We start from the raw sequence: 19,750 nt of genomic DNA on the forward strand, positions 1-19,750 counted from the left end.
ACCCTTTTCACACAAAGTTGTGTGCTTCAGATGCTTGATTTCGTGACTTCAAATTCTAAATCTGAGGTCTCAAAATCAAATTCGTGGAAAACTACTTCTTTTTCGAAAACTATGTCACTTCAGAGGGAGCCGTTTCTCACAATGTTTTATATTATAACACCCCTTGCAAGTATTCTGCCTGCTCATTGGTTTAGAGCGCGTCACATGACATGTCTTAGTTTTGCTAGACGACGGCCGTGTGATAGTGCGTGGGTTTGCCATGCGCTAGTCCGAAGACTAGCACACGGTGTGCAGTACCCAGACGTCCGTTGCGTGTGCGAGGATGATAAATTAATAGTCTGTAACCATTTCGGATTGCACGACACTACATGCAGCACAGTAAAAGTGTTTGCAATCTGTATTCGCGTCGTCTGTGGATTGTAGCATTCAGGTCTGTAACTTAATAATAATAGTACAGTATTTAGAAATGTTTGGGGTGTTATAAAACAAATATTGACTGCTTTTACTCGTGCAATGGTTAAAAACTATGACTCCCTCGGTGATCCCCGTAGCATTCTATTTTCCCTCGGCTTCGCCTCCGGAAAATAGAACGCTCCTGGGGATCACCTCGGGAGTCATAGTTTGAACCATAGCACTCGAAGCAGTCAATATTTGTATACTATCAACCTCTCCCCATTACTCATTACCAAGTGAGGTTTTATGCTAACAATTATTTTGACTAATTATCAATATTGTCCACTGCAAGTTTAAGTATTGTCACAAAATAGCAATTTTCACCAAAAAAGAAAAAAAAACACAAAGTACCAAGTGACTCACAATCAACTCACAATGGGACTACATAATGTAGATTTGAGCAAGAACTTCTTGCATCGCTATCAAAATAACACCTGAAAGAACAAACTATCACCTAGAAAAAAAACAGAATCCAGAATTTGTGAGTAAAAAAAAAAAATTGTTGATTGTAAAATGTAGATTGTATATTTCCTGAAGACAATCCTTGCAAGACTAACAATGCACGCCAGTAACCATGGTAACCACCAAGGAACCACTCTCAACAATTACAAGTACCTGACATTTAAGCAGGATCTATTTCAGCTAAGCTTTTATGTTTTAAGTTTTACACAAAGTATGTGCTAACAAGCCATTTGAAAATGGCTCCATCACAAACGATTGACTTGATTGATGTCAACACAGCACGAGTTTCATAAACTTGACATGATGGTGACAAACTGTCTCATTGAACAATGGGGAAAACATTGACAATGTTAAAAACAATAAAATGGGCTAGAACAAAATAATAACATATTTGTTGCTGAAACCTTGACAAGTCTCTCTGTGGAAGATTAATCTTTCACTGGTTTTCTCATATTGCAAATTACATATAATTGCCATGTCCTCCATGCCGGGTCAAATAACATAGAATGTAGGCCACAGGTTGACCTTTTAATGAGACATGTTGATTCCATGTGACCTCAAGATCTGAACCTACATGTAGGTTTCCCCTCCAAGATTGAGATAAATCTCATTTTGAGGAAGTTCTTTTCTCTTTCAGACTTTAAGAAACACACTCTGGAGGAACGAGGAGGAATGTGGATGGAAAGTTTGACTTATAAAAGCCAGCCAGTCTCTGTAAACATACCCGGTTCCTTTCTGGTCTCCTAATGTAGCAAACAATGTCGGAAACAAACTATATAATTTGTCTGCAATGTTTCCATGTATGAAACTGAAACCTTTACAATGCATGCTAACTATACAACTAGGTTTTTCTGAACAACACCTTGTGTTAACGATTTCCGGGAAAAAGTAACAGATGGCCTAAACCCAACCTGATTTCTGTCTCAGGGAAAGTAGAGTGGGTGGCTAATCAGAATTCTAGTGAACAGATGGATAAATTATTGTTTCCACTGATAAGGAAACGTACCCTGATTTTGTTTAATGAGTGCATCAACTCCAATTCTCCAGCTTTCAATAAACACAACAAACACCAAATTACATGTTTTTAGTAAAATCAACAAAAACTCTTTCAGTTCTGTCAGAGATTTTGAGCACAAATCAAGTGTTGTTTCAATTGTAGCTAACGAAAAAAACAACGGTGATAGATGTACATAGTGGGGTAGAAGGGGTATTTAAATACCTGCAGGACCGCCAACCAGACTCCATCCAAATTTTAAACGGTAGACCAGCTAAGCACAGTCTAGTATGTAGTGTTCCCAGGGAGGAAGATAAAACATTTCAAAAGGGGGGAGGAGGGGGGGGGGGGGGGGGTGGCGGCCACCAAAATATTTTATCTGTTAAAAATATTTCTGTGAATGTTAATCTTGTGAAAGTATGTAGGGGGAAAATGAAGTATTATTTATGATGGAAATATAGCACATTAGTTGTAAGTACCTTCCATGAAGGCTTGTATTGTCCTCTGCACATCGCCATCAAAATGTTGAAGGACAAGAAGAATATCTTCTTTCTTGATATGTGGCACAACTTCTCGCACCTTTGCCACCTGTAGAACCAAGCAGAAATAAAGGCAATGAAAATGCTGAAAGTTCAAAAAGTTGTTTTTGACGGGATTTCACAAAGATTAAGACTCATCTTAACGATGAGGTGTGGGTATTATCATTCATAGTAGGCTTTAGAAGCAATTAAGATTGATGCAGTTAAAGGCAGTGGACACTATTGTTAATTGTCAAAGACTAGCTTTCGCAGTTGGTGTATCTCAACAAATGCATAAAATAACAAACCTGTGAGAATTTGAGCTCAATCGGTCATCGAACTTGCGAGATAATATGGAAAAAAAACACCCTTGTCACATGAAGCTGTGTGCGTTTAGATGGTTGATTTCGAAACCTCAAATTCTAAATCTGAGGTCTCGAAATCAAATTCGTGGAAAATTACTTCTTTCTCAAAAACTATGGCACTTCAGAGGGAGCCGTTTTTCACTGTTTTATACCATCATCCTCTCCCTATTACTCGTCACCAAGAAAGGTTTTATGCTAATAACTATTTTGAGTAATTACCAAGTGTCCACTGCCTTTAAGATCAATCTTATATTAGCTCTTTGTGAAATTGAGCCAAGGTGTATACCAGCTGAAAGTGACAAGTGTAAACATATAATGGAACAATGAATGCATTTAAATCCAGTTAAGGCGTACCATAAATCTGTCTGTAGGAATATTGCATTTAAGGGAACAGTCAGACAATTAAACACTTGTCAAAAAAGGTTTTCCTTCCACATAGACAACCATTTCCTTTTTTAAATTAACTCCTGCAATCCTTTCAGTTTTTGTCTGTATGCACAGTGTAAGCTTGTCTGAGAACTAGAACCAATGAGAGTAAAAGAGTTTGAAGTTGTCACTGAGCAATCAGGATAATAAGTGCTTCAAAGGCACTGGGCTCTATTGACAATTACTCAAAATATATGTTAGCATAAAACCTTTCTTTGTAACAAGCTGGTCATTGTATAAAACATTGTGAGAAACGACTCCCTCTGAAGGAACGTAGTTTTTGAGAAAGAGATAATTTCTCACTAAAATAATAAAAGACTTCTGGCCAGAAGCCTTTTATTATTATAACACCCCTTGCAAGTATTCTGCCTGCTCATTGGTTTAGAGCGCGTCACATGACATGTCTTAGTTTCGCTAGACGACGGCCATGTGATAGTGCGTCGGTTTGCCATGCGCTAGTCCGAAGACTAGCACACGGCGTGCAGTACCCAGACGTCCGTTGCGTGTACGAGGATCTTAATGCATCACCATACAAAACTTCAGGGTTGGACCCAATGTGGACTACTCCTTTCTTCCTTTGGTGACTACTTTAAACTTCTTTCAAGGAAATTTGTGGGCTCAAGGAGATTTTGAGAGAACCCTGAAATCAGGAAATATTCTAAAAATCACACACATACAACGTAACTCTTTGCTTATTTGTTTGGGTTTGTTCTTGTTTGTTTGTTGTTTAAAGGATTTGGGTACTTTTTGTAACAATGTCCACAGATTTACATTAAACTAACTTACACCGTTTGAAGATATTATCTTGATAGTAGAAAGCGTACCTTAAAATATAAGTTGCTGAGGTGCTGTGCTTTTTGAGAAATGAGTAAAACAATGTCTTGAAAATACGTTTTTACATGCTAAAATGATTTTCGTCTCATGATCACTGAGACAAAAATTATTTTCATGACATTGTTTTACTCATTTCTCAAAAACTACCGCACTTCAGCAAGTAACATTTTCAGGGAAGCTTTCTACTATCATTATCTTCAAACTGTGTAAGTTTAGTGTAAATCTGTAGACATTGCATTTGTTGTCCTACAAAAAGTACACAGACCCTTTAAAACACGTTTTGATGAACATGTATACGTGACAATTTTTATATGAAAAGTTTCATCTTGCATACAATTTTCAAAATGCAAAATAAAATTTGTTTTTTAACAAGTTGCTTCCGTAAATCGCACCTAGGCCTACTGTTGTTATTATTCCATTATTTCACAAACAAGACCACATGTTGAATGCAGCGATATTCTACCTTGAAAAACAGGAAGGGTTAGCATATTCCCAAAAATCAATTTAGATTCTTCCCCTTAAAAAAGGTTAGCCACCCCTCTTTTCACATCAATATGTACACCAGACACCTGTGCTAAAAGACTGCTCCACTTAATTCAAGGGGTGTTAATGAGGGGGAAACTGTTTTGCAGTTGATATCTGCAGTTTATTTGGGATCAATAAGCGCTGGTGCAGCTGTGCCTAAGTTTATTTATCTAATATTAAGCTATTGATTTCAACAGCTTACACAATTTAAATAGGAGTTAGTTAAATTATCACACACTGGAAGAGAAACTGTCAGGGAAAAACACAAATAAAATTATATTATGTTTTAATTCACTGACTCCCAAGTGAAATAATTGAGCGCTTCCCTACAATGTCATTTAAAGGGTCTTTACCTTTAGTAATGACTCTGAAAATAAATGATTTATAGAAAAGTACAGCAGCTAAAGATTGTACAATGCATTTTGAGAAACATTTCACTTATATGGATATCACTTTTTATCCCCCAAAATGTTAATACAATGTATTCCTACAGGAATTTTTCTTCCGGCGAGACACAAACTGGCTCCGCGCTTTTTTCGGCGATATCACCCAAAACAAAGGTATAGAGCCTACATTGCCTTTTATAAATAAAATAAAAAATTTTAGGGGGGGCGGGAATCCACAAGACCGTAGGATTTGTAGCTTGAAATTTCTACTCAGTCTAACAATTGAACTTTTAAAATTTCAACAATCACTATTAAGAGTAGATTTGTTTAATTTTTAATGAGTAAGGATTCCTCAACACCCAACAGAACAGATTTATCAGACTAAAAGTCAACATTTGAACAAGACCACCGGACTTTTCCAGTCTCGCGCTACATATAATCCACTCCAGCCCCCCCCCCCCCCCTGTCCTGTGTAAATTTCAACCCTGCCGTGTGTAAATTACTTTCTGACAAAAACTACAAGATGTAACAAAAATAATTCCAGAATTGAACATGGACAGCATTGAACTTGTGATGTAACTAGGACGGCTCAACAATACCTCCATCTTTTTCGTTAATATGAAATTTTTTTTAGTATACTTTAGGTCCTGTGAAACAAAGTCAGGCCGTGTCCGAAAGGGCGCCTTTGGCTACAGCTACGGCTAGATCAGCGTGTCTGCCAGTGTTGAAGAATAGGCAGACAAGCGTATCTAGTCATAGCTGTAGCCGAAGACGACATCTCGGACCTGGCTTTTTTTTTTATCATACATGTAAGGCCAAAATAATGTCAATACTCAGAAGATTAAAACGTAGTTTTGTTACCTGTTCCTTTACGTTCGCCATGGAATTATGTGATGTTTGAGTAAGCACTGCTTTGGTTCTGGTATCAAAGTAAACGTCTGCTGAAGAATCTATGGAAACAAACAAAATGACAAAAAATAATAAATCTCTCGAAATATTCTTTGATGACAGACAATGAGATTAAACGAAACAAGTCTTACAAAACTAAACCCAGCATCATTTAAAAGCCCACTTTAAATGCAGCTGTCAAAACATGTGTGAATTGTCTTGTAGCACTCAGTTTGAATTTGTAATTAGTCAATGCAAATATGCAAACGGATCAATTGTTTGATAGAGCTCCATTATGAAATTTGGTTTTCATGTTTTTATTATACCCATTATAGACCGTATTGAATAACCTCTTTTTTGCTATGAAAGTCGCCATCTTGTAGGGCAAACCGAATGCGCATCCACACGCGTATATCAATGAAGCATGTAGCATTCCCAGTTTGATTTCTACAGCACGTGCACGCACACACCCACTCAAACGCGCACAGACGCCATGTTGAAGGGCAAATAATTATTTGAACGGTGACGCCATATTCAACACGGTACTCTTCTCAAGTACACTGTACTTCAACGAGGGTAAGTTTCCTTTCAGTTTAAGCAAGCCTGATGCTTTACACACACTTGCAAGCACAATGCAGATAATCAAATTAATATCTAATTGTAGTAGGTCACTACTGGAACTACCCTTACAGAGTGTGAATCAACCATAAAGTGGTCAAACAAACAACAATGAAGCATGCCTGATACTTCACAGAGGCAAATGGTGACTGCCTGCATGCCCCTGTTCATTGCTTTGGTGCCCTTGAAATGCTAAAAATTCCAAGTGAGAAGACTGGTCTTTGACAATCACCAATAGTGTCCAGTGTCTTGAAAATAAATAAAGAAGGCATGTACTACAGTACATACATGCACTATAGTACATGCAGGCCTATATTGTTTTGTATAATTCAATGCATCTTAAGTTAAAAATGCAGCAATAACGATTTCTGCTAATATGTTTTCACAAAGCAAACCCATTCAAGGAAAAATAGATCTTGGTACCACAAAGATTACGCTACACAACCATGCAACCATGGGCATTGCAAGAGCTTAACACCATCAAGATGATTCTTTAGTACATGTACAGTACGTGTACCTAATAATAGTGAACCTGGTAGGTATCCCCAAGTCAAGAAGCCTTTCCCAGGCAAGCACTCTATCCAATGGCCAGTTAATTTGCATTGAAAACAACACAGGCACCTCACTGCCTAGTCTAACATTGACACGTAGTCATCCTTCAGGTATCCATAGCACTGTGTAGACATCACCTCTTCATCCCCAGTGCAGTGTACAACAACACTCCACTGTATTCATTGGCATATCTACAATGTAGGCCTATTATAGCAAGGGTCAAGGCTAACCAATAACATCTTTACTTCATTTCTATGCAGACCTGGGTAAAATTTTACTCAAGGTGTTTAAACATTTTAGGACTTTCTTACGAAACTATTATTGTTGTTCTTTGAATGCCTTAGAACATGAGTCAATGAAAGGGTGTACAAATGTCATTATACAATGTACATTAAATAATTTTAGACTCGTGCTCTTTTCATTGTGAAAAAGAATTGAATAAATAACAAAGAAAACTGCAACACAAAAACACTGCTCAACAATGCAGTGCTTTATCTGCGTATTTACCTTTTTTTTATTCAATAAAAGCCTTTTAAAATGTTTAGATCCTTCTTATCAAGCAATGAGATAACATTACTTTAGCACTTTAAACGCAATAACTGTGAAGAAATTTGTGTAATTGTTTAAGTTATTTTGCAAACATTTAATGTAAAAAGCAAACTTTACATTCATTAAAAAAATATCTGAAAGATAAAACAAGGAAGTAACATAAAGTATGTGGTAGCACTTGTACGATTGAAAAATAGCATTGGATTATTTTTTAGATCATCATTGCAAAAACAATGAACACTGGACTTAACTCTAGTAATGTAGGCTGCTAAAATGTACACGTTTTTATAGGCCCTACATGTTCATATTATTGTTTTCATTTAGTTGATGAAAAAATACATTAAATGTATGCCTAGTCAAGACAAAAAAACAAATAATTAAAGCTTTCTCGCAGTCGCAGTGAAGATCAAACTCAAAAACACAATTCTCACCTTTTTATGTACAATAGAGAAAAATACTACAACTCTCCTTTATTTTCTCCCAATGTGACCAAAACCTCAGGAATGTAGGTCTAATGAAATTGTTGGAAATGGTTCGCACTTTTAATACACCAAATGCTGTTTTGACATCTCTTTGGTATGTGGGGCAAGCAGTGGCACCCAGTACTAGGTGACCAGTGCAAAAAAACAGGTACCGTAATCAGCTAATTGTCAATAACAAACAATGTATAAACCCCCTATCATTCTGTAAGTACATTAGGCACAGCATACAGAGTTGGTAATAGATAGTTCAATGTCCAGTGATCAGACAGAACAATAGCAAGGAGCTGAACAATAACAATTCTCCTAACTGTATTCTGAAATGTTGATGTACCACCCCCAGATAGTGTCCCTACAATGCCTAACTGTTATCAACCTCATTGTTTACTTTATATCACTAGTTCTGTACATTACACACACTAGGAATGTGCACCAACCGCTGCAGCTTGACTCACCAATAGATCTGATCTGGGAAAGGACGTTTTACAATACTGATTTTTTTTTTAGTGGAATTGTTTTTTTTTTACAGGAAATATGCAAAGGCCTACAGAAGGTGTTGGTGCCTTTGTTGCTACCAGACATTTCTTTTGACAAACACTATAATAAGTACAATAATCACAATGACCGTTATCACGTTGAGGTCAAAGATCAGAAGTAAACAAAGGTTCACATCCAAGCAAAACAATGCAGAAATCTTCAACGGTTCGCTAAGTTGTGCAATCACGATTTCCAACAAATCTGAAGCTCAGTCATTTGATCCAGACTGTATGGGATTTTTACTTAGACTTCTTTGCTGAGACGATCAACAACAAAAAGCTCAAACTTATAGGCCTAGTGCACAAAGCATTTTCATGACCTACAACATGTACTAAGTTGCAATCAAGAAAACTCTCAAATAAAGGGAAGATTTACCATAATATGGTGAAAAATTGACCTTGATGACTCACTTATTTGCCCCCTCCCCCCCCCTCCCTTTATGTCCTTCCTTCTTAATTTCAGTTCAGCAGAGACCGTCACCCATGCAAACATTACAGAAATGGAGATCCATGCCAAATGGGACAAAGAACATCATACTGAGAGTACATTATATTAAAAGTTTTGAGGATAAATAATATCACAATCAACAAATTTGATTAAAAAAATAACAAAAACAGCTAACAGCTGTAAAGGGTGTAAACAGATTGTACCATACACAGTTTCAGAGATGGAGTGATTAAGAACTTGAAATCATTTGATTTTTTTCAAATTTTAACTTTTCCAATACAATTGGACAAAAAACTACTATTATTAAACATAAGTTAAAATAGGCCTCTAGGCCTATTTTATTTTTTAACAAGAATGTATTGATACTGAATGTGGATGCTGCATACAAATAGCCAGTACAAACAGACTGACAGTAACAGATCAACAAACAGACTAACCCACGGTTACACTACAACAGTAGGTTATATTCCTCCATGATAAATTTGGCTTTCTCGTATCATTGCATTTTAAAGGTATATCTGGGAAATGAATGAAGACAGCTGCTTGGACAACTGTACATTACATAGTGTACACTATAAAAACTGTTTTCTAGTACAAAATCCACTGGATTTAGCAGAGGGTAACCCTGCCTGCATACAGTCAGCAACTCCCTTGAGGAGCTACAATAACAACAAGAGCCCAGCAATGGTTCACGACTTCACCAAAATGGCAAAAGATCTGACTTCACTCACCAGTGTGGCCTGTGTGTAACAAGTAGGCATACAAGGGAAGTAACATTGTACTAAACATTAGCCATGCTTTATTTATTTAATAATTCCAGTCTAAAATCTTTGGTTTTGAGTCACATGCGACACAATCATGTTTGTCAATTCTGTTTCCTGAAAGGTTGGGTCCACAACACGTAATCTTATAGCATGTAAATTTAATACTGTCAGTCATACTGTCTAAACAAATAATAGAGGAAGAACAAATACAGTAAGAGCTTGTACTAACATGAAGGAATAATTTTACGACTTTCCTCAATGATAAAAATGCAATTTTATTTTCTTCAAAAAGTTTCTCAGTGCATGGAACGAGCAAAACAAGTTGGCAAACCTAATGATCTGCCAAGATGAAGGGTAGTGTCATTTACCTTTTAACCAAGTGCTTTTAAATAGTGTATCCATGTCGATAAATAGTTTTGTACTCATCTTATTCTTATCTGTTACAGTGTAAATTGAGAACAAGATAATTCATTTGTAAAACAGTACAGAAGTACCATCTTACATTCATAACATCAAATCCGGAGGGATGGTTAACAGTTAGAATACTGCTTCGGATGGGACGGTTAAAGTTAGAATACTGCTTCGGATGGGACGTAAAGCCGTTGGTCCCATGTGTTGTGTTACGCATGTAAAAGAACCCAGTGCACTTTTCGAAAAGAGTAAGGGGTCGCCCCGGTGTTGCTGGCTGTGGCTGCTGTATGCGCCGTAGCACCTTGTAAACCATTATAAGGTGCTAAATAATTGGGTCTCAAAATTCATCACTGCAATTACCTATCTTTCTGAAAGTTCTCAGCGCCTTGAGTACCTTGTTTGGTAGATACGTGCGCTATAAGACTTCGATATTATTATTAATATTATTCATACCCCTGGTGTTATGCAACTGTTATGGCCTTGTCACACGAAGCAACTTTCACAGGCAACTTGACAGCAACCAACTGCAGTGACAACACATGGTTAATTTTTAAACCAGTGTCTCAGTATACCCAAGAAAAATAAGTGAAAATTCACATGTGACTGCCTTTTCTATTTTGAGATTGCTTGGGACTGGTTGCCTGTAAATTGCCTCGTGTGACATGGGCCTAAGTGTGTGTGCAAATAAACCACATGTGGGTCCCTAGTTTTACCAAGTAGCAAAGCTGCTAACATTCTGGGTTTTTTTCTTGAGCTATACAATAGACCGATCCATTCAGCTCCGCCCCATTGCGTATTGACCAATCACAACGCAACGAAAGTCCGACACTAAGGTCCGACATGCATGCGCGTGTGCTTGGCGCGCGCGGCAGAGTTGTGCAGAAAGGCATTGGAGAGCCCCACATGTTCTTGCTCACACATGCGTTGGGGGCGGAGCCTACTGGATCGGTCTATTGAAATGCAAATAATGAAGACTGTACAAAAATGGGATTCGAGGAATTGCATGGTGAACAGTAACATCTACTTTGCAATGCTGTGAAGATTTTTTCTTTTAACAAACTTGTCTTACTATTTGTTCTACTGACTGCAGGGGGTAAGTACTAAACTTGCTTGTAGACTTTTGAATTCAGTGCTTGTCTTACTAATAAATACATGCATTTAAACATTATAATATTATATACATCACCATGATATGACAGTTTATCGATTCTTAATGGTCGAGAGGAGATTGACACATAGGGCCATGTTCAAATGTGTGACAATGTTGGTCACTTTGTACCCCAGTATGTGTGACTTAAAATGCAGCTAGCTTGGTTGTTAAAATGTGTACAAATGTAAATAAAGGTACAAATGTCCATAAGACATGTATCTGCTCTAGCATGACAAAGGTGTTGGGTTTGAAACCTGCCTGACAGAAATGTATGCCCCCCTGTCCTGGGTTTTTCCCACAGAACTCAAAAAAGAACTGTAGACAGTGTTGTGAGGGCAACAACAACATGTAATCTGTATGTTTCTCCGGTGCAAAATTAACACACAAATCTTAAATGTTACTTGTTTTTATAAAAATACTTGGTGGAAAATAATTATTCCGATGTATACATGAATAGGAAACTTACCTACGTGTCAGAAGGTACTTGTAGTAAATATAGGCCTTGTATTGTAACTCACAATTATCAAATCAAAACACAACTTGTAAGATCAGCAGTTCTGGTATTTTTTCCTTATTCAACAGCCAGAATTCCCCGAAGTTGTTACATCACATGGTTAAAGTAAACAAGGTTGTATTCCTGACAGATTGGGGGTACACCCATTTTACAGCCATCCAGAAAATCATGGAACTCTTGAATGGACTACAGAGAACTACACAGTACAGAGTCGGTGAACAATGGTTTCTCTCGCCTCGCTTCACCTGAATGCACATGCATTAAGCCACACTTATTATTCCCTGGTCTTTGTTGACACGATTGTTCTGGTTAACAATGATGGGTGGAGTGCACAAACTTTGTCAAAAGTAGTTCACCCTGTTTTCATGGTGCAAAAATTAAAACATTCCCCTTCCTTTTTGTCATAAATTCCTACTAGTAAATGATGCAAAGCAATTTCTATTATTTAATACATACATTGAACAGCAATACAAATCATGTAGTTACATGAAGTTGGACTATAAATGTTGGTTAACAAAACTATTGTATCTTGAATAAGTGACAAAGATACAAGATTTAAGTGACAAAGATACAAGATTTACAATGTACGCTGACTAAACAAATTCTAACAGATGAACTATATTTTTGAAAATATATTCCCAGGAACAATTTAATCCAGCAACCTTGCATAGCAAATGTATTTTGCAAACGGAATTTATAGAATCACTTTTGATTGGGTAGCAATTGATAAATTGTGTCTCAACTGATAACATTCTATGTAGCATTTTGCTCTCAATTCAAATGGCCGAGATCAGATCCAATAAACAATTTCCCTTGAACATCAGGAAATCGGTCAACTATAGACCGATCCATTAAGCTCCGCTCCATTGCGTATTGAACAACGCAACAAAGGTCAACAAATAAGGTCCGACATGCGTGCGCGTATGCTTGGCGCGCGCGGCAGATTGTGACGAAAGGCATTGGAGAGGCTCACGTGTTCTTGCTCACACGTGCGTCAAGGGCGGAGCCTAATGGATCTGTCTATTGTTTGGGCAAGAACATTCATCTTTACAGAAGAGCATTGTTCACACTAATCTAACATGTTATTATTACAAGTGTCCACTTCATGAACAAGACATTCATTTAACTTTAAGCTACTTTTAAAGACATTGTACCAGTGCAATTCAACCTATCCGTTGCCATACTATACATTCGTTTTAACATTGTTGTTTTTAATAACATTCCTTAAGTTCAAATAAACCATTGTTTAGCATGCCACTCGAGAAACATGGGTAACTTATTTATCTAATAAGATAAGTTTGAGGTGTCTAATTCACAGAAATACTAAACTTGTCAAACTTGTGGTACATGACCAGTTTTTAAACCCAAGCTGTAGTCCTTGTTGCATAGTTAAAACTCAACACTGAAAAATGTGGGAGTAAACAGGAAAAAACAAATAGGTCTATGGAAGTTTCCAAATGCCATGACCCTTTTCAAAACCACTACTTAGGCCTAGTCCATACTTCCTTCAATATGCAATACAAAATTTCTAGCCAGGATTTCAAGGCCATTTTCATTTTGAAAAGCGCACTTCCATTGGAAAATCTTGCAGTCTATGGGCATTTTTTTAAGGGGCACTGAGGCCAAGACCAGAGCAACTGAGGCCAGGCCATGGCCTCTGTGAAATTTCAGGTCTGAATTTTTTCTCCAAAAAATTGACCAATTAATTCGCAATGCAGACTTTGAGCTTTGCTAAACTCCTGTGAAACATTCGCAGGCAAAACATCTCTTGATGTCAATTTTTCTATACACTTCCTTGCAAGAAGTGAATTAGGCTTTAAGGTCCAATTTTGGCCTAAGCTGAGGCTCCGGTTTAGGGTCTGGCTCGGGCTTTGACAATAATCTTGAAAATAACTTTGTGTCTGTACTGAGCTCCACAGATGGGCCTGAAGTCAAAGGTGTGGTTTTGGAAACGACCTCATTTCATTTAACTCTTTTTTTCAAATGGCTGGTTTAATGTAAATCACCACACAAAAACAGACCATTTGTTGCAATAATAGTGGGTGTTTTGGGGTGTTTTTTTTTTATTCTGTTTCATGCTTTTACATGTATTTCAAAAGCTAAAATCCAACCTGAACTGCCCTCAGATTTAGGCACTTGATGTTACTTTATCATTGCATTTGTACACAGGCTGCCATTAGTACACTAAGATGGAAGTTCAGTTGGACTGTTAAAGGAAATTACTAATTTTCAGTACAAAATTTACACGTATCAATTTAAAAAACTATAAATCTTCCCCACACATCTGTGTTTAAGAAGCGAACAAGGAAAAAGGTAATTTGTGTTTTTTATGTTTTTATTAGGGCTTTTGTGTGTCTTCACTTTTACAAAAAAACCTGAATGGGTTTCTAATAAAGGTAGTCAGCCTTTACTTTTTGCTCTTAATTACCACAAAGGTACTTAAGAACACAATTTATTAACTTTTAATATAACACAAATTCACAAACACTAAAAGTCTCCCATGAATCAGTGAAACTAATGCCTTGACATTAGGCTTTTAGCACGCCATTATATAAGCTATCTTTGCTTTAAGATATATCACACATGAGCAATCACCCATGCAAAAGTTGCACACAAAAAACAGGAAACTAGTCAAATGCACTTAAAACTTTGTAGTGTTGAAAAAAATTCTAGGGCAATATTTTTAAATAACAAAAAAGAAACAGCTGACTCTGATCAGATTGCCCATTTAAAGCAATGTAACGGAAGAGTGAGAAATCAGAAATGAATGGAGGGCAGGCTTATACCAATTAAAATTTATCTTCCGCGAAGGTTACAAATGCCTTACGAGTGCCTTTACGAACATTGCAACAGCTTACGCATGCTTTACAGACGTTAACAATGGCTTACCAATGCTAACGAATTTCGAGGTGAATGACCGTCTTCGCAACATTCGCTGAAATTAACAAACCGGTTTGTAAATTGACCGATCTTCGTAAGGAGATGCGGCATGACGGGTAACCGCTCCGAATTTGATACGAACGCTTACGAAGACACGGCGAATGTTGCGAAGTATGAGCGATTGTCAAATACTTTCATTCGTAAGCAAATTCACTCTAATATTATTCGCAACAGTGTAAAACAGCATTGGGAAGAGCTTGTTAATTTCAGCGAATGTTGCGAAGACAGTCATTCGCCGTAGATTTTCGTAACATTGGCAGCCATTGGTAACGTTGGTAAAGCGTGCGTTAGCGTTGGCAACTTTCGTAAGCTATTGTAAGGCATTGGCAATCAATGGCTAGCATTGTTAAGCATTCGTAAAAATTTGTAACATATTGGTTCGGACAGGTCGAGGGGTGACCGAGGGCGAACGTGAAAATATTCACTATCATTCAATTCGCAAATTTTGGGCGAATTCACCGCGAATTTCAAATATCCATATTCGCAAGAATATTCGCCCAAGTGTGAGAGTAGCATTAGGACTAGTCCTAGGCAATGCTAAGATATAGGACCAGTCCTAAGTTAGGACCAGTAACTCATCCTAACTTAGGACTGGTCCTATCTCTTAGCATTGCCTAGGACTAGTCCTACGTTAGGACTACCTTTGTGAAATCCACCCCTGGACTGTCACTGTCAGTGTCAATTGTTGCTGTGTTTTTTATCATGTGTGAGTTACAAACTTGATGCCACCAGAATCGCCCTACACTACACACACTATCAATGACTATGCAAACTAACAAACATTAACAATAATTTAGATGGTAACCGCGTCAATCGACTCAATGACACTCATTTGGTATTCATGCGTTTACTTACAGACTTTTAAGTTACTCAGCATGCTCAGCTCAGCCTCAGGTCTAAATCATGTCAAATTATTGGGGTGTTCAGAGCAATTGAATGAGAAAAACAACATCAGAATTTCAGATTCAGACATTTTTGGATGGTGTCAATTACACTCATTTGGTATTCATGCGTTTACTTAATTAAGAAGTTACTCGTCTCACAGCATGCTCAGGTTTAAATCATGTCAAATTATTGCTCTGTTTTATGATTAATCAAAGAGGCTCTATCATCATACCCATAGAGTCTATGATTAAATTAGAGCAATTTAATGAGAAAAACAACATCAGAATTTCAGATTCAGACATTGGAATGAATCTTCATATCGTAAAAAATTAATAAATTTACCTCCGGTCCGTTGTTTTCTAGCCATTTCACACGTAAGTAATGGTGTCAAACTGATGCCTCAAAAATACAACTTGGTCACTTGGTACACAATAAACTGTCAAAGCTTTAGTTTCGATTGCACTCTCCCGTCGCGTTATAAACGTCATGCGTCGTCGTCGAGAGTCGTCGTTTCGTCGTTTACCAAAAATTATTGCGCTGTGTATTTTCGAAGAGCCGGTAAAAATCACTGGTTGCCGTATTTCCTTATGGAACTTCTATGATCACACTGGTTACCAACTATTTTATTTAATTATAACGTGTAGATAGTGTCATAAAATGACGTCCATTTACCGTTATACAATTAGCGCTTTACATAAGGTTGTCCATTTGCACGCGTTTCAACCAAAATGATATGCTGTAATTTTTTTATTTTGGGAGCTGTGCTCTCTTCGTCGAGATCTTCTCATCCAGCGTGTGTAAAAATGTCACATTATTGTATGACCATGATAATGAACAAGAATTTGAAACATTTACTACCTTGTCTAAAATGGACTAGACAGTCCGGAAATAATATGAAAGAATTTCCTTTGCATTGCAGACAGGGGTTGACGACCGGATGCCCCTTTGTTGGCAGTGGCAGAAGGGTCTGGATGTTCGTGCCCATGTTGTATAATTCAGAATTTTAGTGGAGGTAGTATTTTGTGTCGCCGAAAAATTATATTTTAGTACAAAGTGCGACAACTTTGAAATTGTTCTATGCAACAAATAAGGCAAACCGGATTCAAGCTGTAGTGTAGGCCTACTGATGATTGGGAGTCGAGATCGCCCTGAGATGCTTCGAGCCATCAATTGATCTAATTTAATTATACAGACTCTGCTAATCCCTAAAAAAAAACCGGGAAGGCACCCCAGCATTGCAAGCAGCAGAGGCCTACTTTTGAGTCAGTGCAGTGTAGTGTAGTGTAGTCGTCTGGACGGAACACAACTACCTACCTAGTTTCACCATAGAGAAACTACCCTATCGGAGGGCCTACTCCATCCTACCTACATGGTTTACCAAACTATCGTGTAACCCGCTGTAAGTGTCCCTATGGCCTCTACTCCGGGACCTTACGGGTATAATAGGAGGGGGGCCGAACTTGTGATTAATTAAAAAATAGTATAAATTACGAAATCGTCGGGATCCTGTGTCATTACATCCATTTATGTGCAAAACAATTCTGTAGAATTAGCTGGATTAAAATTTGGCAGTGTAAACTGTTTTATGATAGTATACGAACCAATTAAAACGGCCCGATTTTTCTACTATATAGCATAATACGCAGGATAAACATATTCTGTAGTGTTTTATTCGTGCATTGTCCCAAGGTAGCGAAAATTCTGCGTATGCTTTTCCTTTTAAAAACAGCGTAATCTGACAAAAAATAAGTTCCAGCCAGCTAAAACAAAAATTATTTAATTCAGGCAGAAATCTGATACAACATAATGTTCACGCAAGCCCTCTGAGTGCTCGCTCGCTGACACTTCCCCTCCACACCGGACAGGCACCGACAACACTTATCCGTTGGTAGGCATCGCCTATGCTATTGAATGTTTGGTAAAAAGTTTCATAACAAACTAAGTTGGTATACATTTGTATAATGCATAGGTGGGTGCATGGAGGTAGGTGGGTGGGTGCTCCCTGCCCCATGCTCGACCCCATCCCCCATTACGGATTGTTTTTTATTCACAACGATCCGGACATGTTACGCCAAAGTTACCACAAAGATAAAAAAATATACATTCGATTTTACTCACCGACTCTTTTCAAATCCACGTCAGAATAATGAAGAAGTGCAGTCCTACAAAATGATCCAAGTGATTGCTACCAATCGGCACGCAGCGAATGGATGTCAAACTTTACAGTTAACACTATTGAAGCTGTTCAAAAACGTTGTTCTCTCGATCGCACACAGGCTGGGAGCAAGGTCTCTTTGAAGTTGCGTAATCAGTTGATATAAGAGATTACTACTGCGTTCGGACAAGCTGGGGCAAGCTGTACTCTATCAGTATAATAGCAGTGATTGCATGGGTGAAATAAAACTGAGAAATTTCCCCTAGAGTTTATTAATCTGTACTAAATCGGTAGCAGTCAACACAAACCACAAGCTTCCTGCATCTACGCTATGTGGTCCACCAGCCGGTCCACAGTGAAACAGTGTCCTTGTTTTAATAGTTTGTGGACTCAATAATAATATCAATATGATTTACCCCCCTGATTTTTTGTACGCTTTGCTTTAGCACTGAGTGACCTCGCGGTTCAGCTGTTGCTGACGAAGCAAGTAATTCTCGAAAGGTTCAATGCATGCCATACACACGAAGTCTCTTTATGAACAATATGAAGGTGGACAGAAAATCAACACTATTATACAATACTTTTATTTCGCTTTTCATAAATAACTTTTACATACATAATAATAAAACAAAAGTTTCGTGGCTTCACGATCCAAAAGGCACTTTGTCGATGTCGACCATCCGGCTCAGTGATTGATTCTTTTTTTTCCCCGCTGAGTTCTGCTGTCCGTGGAAAGGGGCGCGGGGTATGTCACGGCATCAACTATTTTAGTTGTTCATATCTTAGACTTTGATTCGAGAAAAAAACAATTCACAAACGGATCTCCAAAAGCTGTTTTATTAATTTCAGCCAACAAGAAACAGGAAGGAAAACATAACTCACATAGTTGGTTCATTCAAGATAAGTTATTTGTATTCAATGTACAGATTTACATAAAACTTACACGGTCTAATGATGATGATGAAAACATCCCTTTCAATAATATTTCTGTCTGAAATGTCATATTGATGGATGCAACTTGCAAAATTTGTAATCGGTTTTTCCACTATTCCCTGACCCAGATGGCCGATCGATCTCAAACTTTTACAGGTTTGTCAGTTTATGTGTAATGATTATGGTGGAACTGCCTGTCAGCAACTGTTTTGTTAGCACACAAAAAAACTGCAATATTATTCCTTTTAAAAAGAGTAGGCCTACGCAGCGCATGCAATCATTTTATGGTAATGGTATTCATTTCCACCTCATTAGACTACAGCAACCTGTAAGTAAGCCTATGATGTAACAGTATTGTTTTTCTTTTCTTTACATCAGTTCGTTTGTGTGAGCTAGGCCTTTAGTGTTCAAAAACATAATTCGCATCTTTTACAGCAGGCCTATATTTTATTTGCAACACGTTAGTTTTTCTGATTCCTTCGTCAGATGAAACCATACCATTATCGACCATTAACAGTTAATTATTATTCAAAAACAACAACAAACACACTATTATGTCGATTCTAAACTTCCTCAACCCTTTTCGAAACCACGGATTATTTGGGCTCCGCCACCTGAGCTCCATTAGGACATTGAAGCCTAAAGCATAACCCCTGAGCCCATCCATCCGATGTTTCGCGAGGGCCTTTTAAAAGTATCGACTATTGTGTAGCAGGGCCGCGGTCGACAGGTGCCGTTTCTTCACAGATGGAACGACGGCCATTGGTCAAAGGGGGAAATAACGTCAGTGATCATGCGTACTTTTCGCTTTTCATTACGAAAACGCATGCATCAATAAAGATTTAAGACAATAAAACGCACAGTTTTTCAAGTTCATTGTTTACACCCCGATAAGTAGGCCCTACATAAAATTTAAAAAAAACACATTTATAATATTGGTATAAAGTCAACAATAAGCTTATTTT

The 19,750-nt window shown here is 37.7% G+C and overlaps 1 protein-coding gene across 3 annotated transcripts in view; it reads right to left on the bottom strand.

The window, feature by feature from the left end:
• LOC117291867 (SPATS2-like protein) overlaps window positions 1–18,039 on the bottom strand; it is a 37,488-nt gene extending 19,449 nt beyond the window's left edge. The window contains exons 1-3 of one of the 3 annotated variants that reach the window (XM_033773809.1): window positions 17,816–18,039; window positions 5,825–5,913; window positions 2,389–2,497 (exon numbers count right to left, since the gene is read on the bottom strand). In XM_033773809.1, the coding sequence (XP_033629700.1) occupies window positions 2,389–2,497; window positions 5,825–5,845 (130 nt within the window). In that variant the 5' untranslated portion in view covers window positions 5,846–5,913; window positions 17,816–18,039. Of the gene's footprint in view, window positions 1–2,388; window positions 2,498–5,824; window positions 5,914–11,824; window positions 12,097–16,039; window positions 16,217–17,815 lie in introns of those variants that run through there. The other 2 variants (XM_033773807.1, XM_033773808.1) reach the window with 2 other exon arrangements.
• Window positions 18,040–19,750: the final 1,711 nt, after the last annotated feature.

The sequence above is a fragment of the Asterias rubens genome, chromosome 6 (genome assembly GCF_902459465.1).
Source record: "Asterias rubens chromosome 6, eAstRub1.3, whole genome shotgun sequence".
NCBI classification, from domain to species: domain Eukaryota; kingdom Metazoa; phylum Echinodermata; class Asteroidea; order Forcipulatida; family Asteriidae; genus Asterias; species Asterias rubens.